The sequence below is a fragment of the Hermetia illucens genome, chromosome 3 (assembly GCF_905115235.1).
Source record: "Hermetia illucens chromosome 3, iHerIll2.2.curated.20191125, whole genome shotgun sequence".
Lineage (NCBI taxonomy): Eukaryota > Metazoa > Arthropoda > Insecta > Diptera > Stratiomyidae > Hermetia > Hermetia illucens.
The window spans coordinates 146584687-146593880 of NC_051851.1; the positions used below are offsets into that span (position 1 = coordinate 146584687).

The window sequence follows — 9194 nt, forward strand, 5'->3', positions numbered from 1 at the left end:
TTGATTTTGTGACCACAATCGGAGCCACGCCGGAGCAAGCTACGACAGTACCAGTCTATAGCAAGTGCATGGCTCAGCATTGATACTGGTGGATACAAGACCTACCTAAATCTCTACCGAACTAGGGAGTACGGCACCCGTGTTGAATCGCAACATCACGCCGAGGTCCGAAGGTCTCTGTTCGCTTGAACGTAATCACAACCCCCATGAAGCTCCCACTAGCGGGCCAACCGCAAACAACCGAGCTGTACTCACATACTCTGTCTCTACTGTCTGATCGCCCTGATTAGGCCTTTTGAGCATTTGCCTACGCCATCACGGCCGGCAAGCCAATGTGATACAGCGTCTCCCGGTGCCACCACTATGGAGGTTCTCCTCAGCCACTTGGTTTCGGTTCAGCCGACAGGGTTGCCGCCGCCTTCCTCACCGCCACCTCTGAGCACCTAGGGAAGAGTGCAGGAAGAAACTAGCCCTGCATGAAAGAGGATTGACGGTAGGCAAAAAGGCGGCCCAGGCAACAGAAATGACGACATTCAAAACACGGGAGAGTAGATAGCGAGGAAGAAGCTGTGGAAGGCCCCTGCTACGAAGCGTACTCCAGATAGCCTCCCAGCTCATACCCTCGAAAGCTTTTCCGAAATCGATGACGAGCACGTAAAGCGAAGATCTAAACTGTTCCAAAATGATCCGTAAGTTATTGATGTGCTCAATGCTGGATGATCCGGAGCGGATACTAGTCTGCTCTCTGTTAATCAAGCTGCCGAAGACACTATTTGAGTTGCAAGTGCTAATTATTAATGTTACTGCATTAGTTCCGTTGCTTCCATTCATAACAAGTTAGGCAACCGGAAGCTTGGCGCTATAATCTGTATTATAAAGCTAAGGGATTTTTTACTCAATTTCCCCAAAAATATAGTAATATATTATTATTAACTTAATTTGGGCAGATATGGGTGTAGAGAGTATTTTGAGGCCTGGAGACTGTATAGAGGCAGCTTTATGATTTTTTCCAGACTTTTCGGTTGGGTAGTTTTTGAGAATAGGTCCGTTAAAGAAGTCATCACTTTCGCACTCCCCGCCTTACCGAGGAATGTCAGAACTTGGACTAGCATCAGCAAGTACTAATGGATATTTGATACCCAATATGACTATATTTGGTTGGGAAAAATTTTACACCCCCCTTTGGCATGTATGAAGACCCCCTGTCTGCCACACGCACTTTTCTCCAAAACGGCTAAACCGATCCGAATGAAATTTGGTGGACAGATGGGAACTATGAAATCACACGCATACAGCGTGGCAGTGGCATAAATTTAGGTGGAGTTTAAAGGGGCACTCCCTATACATGCAAAGGGGGGATTCAAACAATTTTTTCACGGGATATAGTCGTGTAGGGTATTATCAAATGAAAGGTCTCGATTAATACTTTCGGCAACTATTAGTTTAGTCGTGAATTGCAAAGTACGCGAGTGAGGAGTCAAAATATACGCACTTAAATTGAGACAGGACTCACTTTCGGAAACCAACCTAAAAATCCGAAAAAAAAATCAGGGTGGTACGCTAAGATGAAATCTAGGCCTCAAAATATGTCCCATTCCGATATCTGCTCAAATAAACTTACTAATTGTATATTACCAACTTTTAGAAAAGCCCGCCTTATATTCATCCTAGGAGTTGCGAATCCAGCATACAGGACAATATTTCGTATATACGTGCCAAATTTCATGAAAATCTGGCCATTAACGCCAAAGTTATAGCAGTTCAACCTTAGCAATTTCGCGTGAATTAACCGCTTCCAAAGCGAGGCATATATGTGTACAGTATTCGGAAATAGGCAATTTGTTTGTTTAGGGTGAGTGTAATATCTATAGCTGTAATATGTACGTATGTCTCGTAGTTTGGAAAAATATGAAGGAGTATGTTGGATTTGTAACTATATACGGATAGAAAAATGTGCGATGAAATTTCTTACATAAGATGAACACAAAACCTTTATACCCGAAGCACGAGCTTCCGCTATTCCGACTTGTTTATACCTGATGTAGGTTACATTCTTGGCATTTGCTAATGATATTAAACTCAGTGTGTGGAGCGTATGAGGTTGACTATTATCAATACAGGGCTTTCCATCAAATGATTTATTTAAATCGTTTTCTAAAAAATAGAGGGAAATGGAGTTTTTAGCTATGTGACAGGGAGCTGTCATGCACTCGTCGCTCCTCGCATCTTTTTCTTCAGCCTTTGTCCCATTCACAAGCGGGGTCGGCTCGTCATGACCGGTTTCGCTAATCACGAAACCTTTAAATCCCCATCCAGCGTATCCAGCCACCGTTGTTTCGGCCGGCTTTTTGGTTGCTTACCATTGACTTTGATGTTCAGACCAATATTGGTAAGTGAATTCTCGTTAACGTGAATTACATGACCACACCATCGAAAACGCCTCACTCACAGTTTTTCCACGATCGGTGCAACCCTATTCGATCGCGGATATTCTCATTTCGGACATTTCGGTGATCAAAACGTGCGACGCCACCAGTACAATGCAACATCTTCGTCTCCATTGCCGCAAGACGCTGTTCATTGTCTTTTATAGTCGGCCAACACTCAGAACTATAGAGAGCGGCAGACGGATGACATTGCAGTAAATTTTAGATTTGAGACGTTCGCTGATACGTCGATCACAAAGAACACCAATTGTGGAATGCCACTTCATCCAGATCGCTTTAATGCGTGAAGCAATTTCAAAACGCAGTTCTCCCTTCGCTGATAACATTGACCCGAGATATTTAATTCGCTCAGTTCTGGGCAGGTTATTGAAGCTGACAGCACTGAGCAATTTAAATATTTCGAGTCAATGTTGTCAGCCAATGGAGAACTGCGTTACGCTTCTCACATAGGGAAACACAAAACCTTTTATACCTGAAGCGTCAGGCTTCCGGTTTTCCAACTTGTTTAAATTTGATGGACAACATTGTAAATGACAACGTAAACGTCAACAAATTGGAAGAAATGTCAACGGACATTTCATTCCGTTTTTTCAATAATTATGAGATAAAATGTTATTGAAATGGGTCTCCCCTTAGTTAAAATACTTTCTTAATTCGAAATACATCAGTTTCAGCCAATTTGTAAGTGCTTTCGTGATTTCCCGTAAAAGCCCCGCTCACGCAGCTTTACCATATATTTTTAATGTTTTGTGTTTGTGTTTATTAAAATCGGTTTACTGCCTGTTTGTCTGTCCGTCACACGCATTTCTCTCGGAAACGATTATAGCGATTGACACCAAATTTGGTAGAAAGGTGGGAACTGTGAACGCTCACGCATATACAGCCCCTGTTCATTAAATTAGGACCACAGCGACTTTTTCACATTTCTTCGAAATTTTTGTCGCTGACATTATAATATTACGGGATTTTCTAATAACGGTAATTTTATCTTATTTGGGTGACGATTGTAAGCAGTAGAAAATTATCAAGTGTCTCTAATATCGTTTTTCCTTTTTTCAAAGACTCTTTTTTTCATCCAACTTCCTTTTCGCTTGTCATCCAAAATGTTCACAAATATATTTAAACTTATTTATACGACGTAAATTCCCCATTATTTGGCAGATATTTAAAAGTTTATTACCAGTCAACCACAGAAGAGTGTGTTAAAAGTGAAAAAGAGTAAGTTAAGTGAATTAAAAGAAAAGAAAGTGGTTTTAGTCGGATAAGAATAAACATTTAGAAGTGCTTTGGATTATATATATAAATTCGAAAATGGGTAAACGTAAAGACATTAATTCTGAAAAAATAAGTTCAATAACTTCATTATTGGAGATGAAAATGTTTAGCTTTCGAGATATCGCTAGAAGGGAGAAAGTTTCTCACCAAACTGTTAGCAGAATCAATCAGGCGAATTTGGCTAACAAAGGACAAGTCGAAAACAAACGACAAAATTGCGGTCGTAAAAGGAAAACAACGCCTCGAACGGACCGCAGAATTGTTAATCAAGCTTGCGAAAAGCGTTTTTCTTCCTTGAGGAGCTTACATCAGGATCTCCAAGAGGAAGGGATACATGTTTCGTAAATGACTTTAAGGAGAAGACATTACGAAGCCAATCTTCGGTCGAGAAGGCCTGCAAAAAAGCCTAAGTTGACCGCTGGAATGAAGAAAGCCAGGCTAGAGTTTGCAAAGCGTTATCGGCACTATTCCGTTGATGACTGGAAAAAAGTGAATAAGATATAATTTTAATATATATAATCGCCTAATCCCCCAAAAGCATATTTTTAAAAAACAAAACATATTTTTCTCCCCATTTAGGTAGCTTTTAGCGACGAATGCAGGCTGGAAGCTGTTACAGAAAGGCTGCAGTATGTTCGCAGAAGACCATCGGAGCGATATCAGGAAGACTGCGTCGTAAGAACTATCAAACACCCTCCAGCAGCGATGATATGGTCCCTTATCTCAGCCGATGGACCAGGACCGCTATATTTTGTAGAGGGAACAATGGATGCCTGCCAATACCAGTTTTTGATTGACGACATTTTGTGCCCTCATTTTAATTACCTGCGATGCTGCCGACATTCAACAACCTTTATGCAAGATGGTGCACCTTGCCATCGTGCTAAATCTACAATTAATATGTTGAAAAGATGTGACATTCCGATTCTAGCGTGGCCTGGTAATTCCCCGGACCTCAACCCCATCGAGAACGTTTGGAGCCTATTAAAAGCTAAGGTTTACGCCTCTCCTAATTCAAGTTTAGATGTTTTAAAATTAAAAATTGCCGATTTCTGGGAAAATGACGATGAAATCAAGCAAATGATAGATCGATGCTATGAAAGTATGCCTGACAGAATAAGGGCAGTTATTGACACTAGAGGTAGTTTCACAAAGTATTAATGTTTAAGTCAGATTCCTTTTGATTAAATGAATTATATATAAGATAGGGAATCTAAAAATATCATAGCATTTTCTATTTTATCTCTATTTTCTGTAATAAGCTTTGGAAGAAAGAAAACCAAATTTCGGAAAAAAGTAGTGTGGTCCTAATTTAATGAACAGGGTCTGTAGTGAGTTACATCCTCTTACGTCGAATTTAAGGGGGGTCCCCATACATGCAAAAGGGGGTGTAATTTTTTTTTATCAAATATAGTCATGTGGGGTATCAAATTAAAGATCTCGATTAGTGCTTTTCGAAGCCGGTCTTGTTTTTGACATTTATTGGAAAGGTGGAGAGTGAGGCGGGTTGAAAGTGATCATTTCTTTAACACACCCATTCCCAGAAACTACACAACCGAAAAATCTAAAAAAAATCAAGAGGCTGTCACTGTATGGTGCCTAGGGTCCGAAATACCGTCCATACGGACACCTGTTCAAATAAAGTTAATAATAGTACATTACTATAATTTTTAGTAATTGGCTTAAGTTCATCCTAGAATCATCGTGCAGCAATGTAGGCTATAGTATAGAGCATGATCTCACCAAATTTGGTGAAAATCGCACTATTACTGACAAAGTTATAATAGATCAGAATTGTCGCTTATGTGCAAATTCAAGTCTTTGAATGTCAATACCACTTGAAAGTGGATATTTTCACATAATATATGCATATATTACGTGCTACATACAAATGGGGCAAATGCACACTCAAATCTCTTTATAAAAGAAATACAAAAAACCTTTCGTACCTGAAGCGTCTAGCTTCCGGTTTCCCGCCTTAGCTGCTTACAATATAGGATCGAGGATATTGTTTAGAAGGGACAATTGATTTAGCTTCTGCCGGCTAATTTCCATTTATATACCTACTGCAGCGCACTCCACTGTCTGTGCTATAAATTTAGCAATATTTTGAATCATCAACTGCAATCTGAGATTCTGATTGTACATTTTCAATATGTTGTACTTCCGACAGCCTATGCTGACGATATCGACATCATGGGAAGAACGAACCGAGACGTACAAACTGTCTTCATCCAGATCGAGCAGGCGGCAATTAGCGTGAGATTTTGGGCTAAACATCAATGAAGGCAAGACAAAGTATATGGTGGCAACGTCAGCACAGAAAACCAACCAACCAACATCAAACCGCACTGGTAAAACGGGAAGAATAAAGATAAGAGTCTATAACTTTGAGACCGTTGATAATTTCTCCTATCTAGGGTCGAATATCACAACCGATAACAGTTACGATGATGAAATCCGGGCACGGTTGTTGGCAGCCAACAAAACCTCTTTCAGCTTACAAAAACTGTTCCGCTCGAAACGTCTCACCATAGGGTCAAAGCTCTTACTGTACAAGACAATGATCTTGCCAGTCCTTATGTATTCCTCGGAAACTTCGGTTCTTACAAATTAGGCGATGACGGCTTTACGGTTTCTTGCCAGGACAGGGGCAAATCGTCAGACGCTGCCTCACCTCTCCCTAGGAGCAGCGTGACCGAAGCGGCTCGCAAATGTTCAGTGCTCCTTCTTATAATTCCTAGAATACAATAAGACTACGAATTATATTGAGCGCAAATCCGCCTTATTGACCAGAGCTTGGTCAGAGCTGAAAATATTTTTTTTTTTTAAGAATTTTGGGGTCCCAAGTCCGCATCAACTTGGGTTCTTAGCAAGAAAAATTGCGAACTCTTGGTCGCGTTCGAGAGAAGAATCCTCCGAAGAAATTTTGTCCCCCTACATGAGGATGCACGATTCCGTAGCATACACAATGACGAAATCTATAAACGATACCATGACCGTCCGATTGTGGCTAAAATCCGGCTCAATAGAGTACGGAGGGCGGGTCACTTAATCCGTATGGATGAGGATGATCCAGCCCGGAAAGTCTATAAGGGAAATACCTATGGTAAAAAAAGAAGACGAGGCAGAATGAATGAGATGGAGCGATGGCGTAGGTCAGAACGCCAGACAGCTTTTAGGGATATCGAATTGGTGGACCCTCGGCGAAAAACCGGGATGTCTGAAGTTCTTTATTAAGGCAGGCCTAGATCAGATACCGGTTGTTGCGCGGTTGGTGATGATGTACTTCCGAAATAAAGGAGATTAACAGTTCCTAGGACTATTCAAATCCTTAATGAAGTCAAATAAAAAACTTTTGTCGCTTGGGTTTTTGCGAAATTTCTGCTTGCAAATCTTACCGCAACACAGCTAACATACCGAGACGAGGGACGAAACAAACTCAAAACTAGTTTTCTTATTTTACGAATGAGGCGCATCCGAACATGTGAAGTTTAGGACGCGCCCCGTGAAATGACCAGCAACTTACCGTACACATTATGAAAAAATATGGAATTTACCCGCGTAGAGATTTGAGTTTTCATATCGTGTCCACCCCATATACGCACTCCTTAAGTGTCAATATGGAATAAGCAGAATTATAAAATCAACAAATGTAAAATTTTTTCATTGACCAAATCGGAGCAGTTTGGAGGCTCCTTAAACCTTGAATGACTACTTCCCACCAGAATCCTACGCAAAAGGACTCCGAATGATAAATTCAAAATAACAAATCAAATGAATACTCAACAATGCTCCATTATTAGCTAACATATAAAAAAGACAAACGAAACTTAATACAAATTCAAAAATCTTACTCGCTACGTGCTAGGACGAAATCAGTTAGTTCCCGTTGATCCGAAACCTCCTTCGCCACGTGGAGTCTTATCCAGTGACTTCTCCTCCACCAAAGTGGGATAGAAGATCCTTTCGCAGATCAGCTGAGCGACGCGATCACCACTTTTCACCTCGAAATCCTTGTCGGAATGATTAAACAGGACAACTCCTACGTTACCTCGATAATCCTCATCAATAACGCCGGCACCCACGTCGATGAAATTCTTGGCAGCCAGGCCAGAGCGTGGGGCCACACGCCCGTAGCATCCCTCGGGCAATTGGACCTGTATATCGGTCTTAACAATTTCCTTACCGTGGGCAGGGATGACATAGTCGTAGGCACTCTTTAAATCGAATCCTGCCGCCTTAGCCGAGCCCTTTACTGGGACATGAGCCTTGTCTGAGAGGCGAGCGAATCGCAGGCACACTTGGGAATCGTTGACCATCTTGCTAAATCGGGATAACGGCACTGCAGTTGTAGGAATTGAAGTAATCGGACACAGAAGCAACTGAACGAACCGAGCCTGATTGAAGACGCTCCCCAAATGCCCGCCAAACCGGCTAATTAGACGCGAACTATTCATTTGCACATCTGACAATACGATGGACACGAACATCTGTTGAACGTCGTAGCCGCTGTATTCAAACGGAAATTAGCATATTCGAGCGGGAAAATGCCCAATGGGTGAAATATTCGTTTAACTGAAATACGTTTAAATGTTGGATAATTTCAAAATAAATAGAAATGAGGTAGCGCCGTCAATAATGAATGTAAATTATTATAATACGTTCTACAGTAATTAAGAAACAAATGGAGGTTTCTTGCATCAAATACAGTTGTATGAAATAAAAGCTGTAATAACTCGATAAAATCTTTAAAATCCATTGAAGAAGGTTGAAAGTAGTTGCTGAAATCCACATATGGAGGAATAGAAAAAAACTATTCGCTGAATTCAAAGAAAAAAGTTTTATTCAGACATTTGTGGAATTAGACCAGTAAACAATCCGTGAACTAAAGTTAATAGAATCTTGAATTTTTATGCAAAATTCAAGTTTAATTTGATCAGGATATGGATGTTTCTCAGCCTATTATTATTTCACCGATACTCGTGAAGGCTAAAATAATGTTTGCTAAAATGTTTCTTTGTCATATGGCTGAGAAAAAAATTTGAATTTTGTGCAATTTTTACAATTTTTTGTGGTACTAGTAAATAAATTCTTCAACCTAAATTTTGGTTGTTTAAGAAATCCGGGAACGAAGAGCGAAGGCTTCAGCTTTAAGCGATGGCACTCTAATTTCCATAATTGTATTGATTTCTGGTTGTTTAGCGTTCTAAATGTTTCTGGTCACTTTTCATATCATTCATGGCCAAGACGGTTCAAAAGTTCTGGACTTTAACATACCCGAGTTTTTTTCAAGTAGTTTAATAGCTACGCAGAGGGTTCTTCTAGTTTTTGAGGATTTACACTTTTGCCACTCATGCTTGATTTTTCTTTTATAGAACTCAGCGATCCCGGCACAAGCAAGCGTTGGTCCCACGCAAGATTTTCACCTGCGAACCAGTTGCGCTTCATTAATATCTTTTAACATGCATA

The 9194-nt window shown here is 40.5% G+C and overlaps 1 protein-coding gene across 1 annotated transcript; it reads right to left on the reverse strand.

Moving 5' to 3' along the window:
* Window positions 1-7495: 7495 nt before the first annotated feature.
* LOC119651316 (probable deoxyuridine 5'-triphosphate nucleotidohydrolase) lies at window positions 7496-8207 on the reverse strand. Its single transcript, XM_038054846.1, has one exon. It carries the CDS (start codon window positions 8180-8182, stop codon window positions 7601-7603), a length of 582 nt encoding a protein of 193 aa, XP_037910774.1. The 5' UTR covers window positions 8183-8207; the 3' UTR covers window positions 7496-7600.
* Between the last annotated feature and the right edge of the window lie 987 nt (window positions 8208-9194).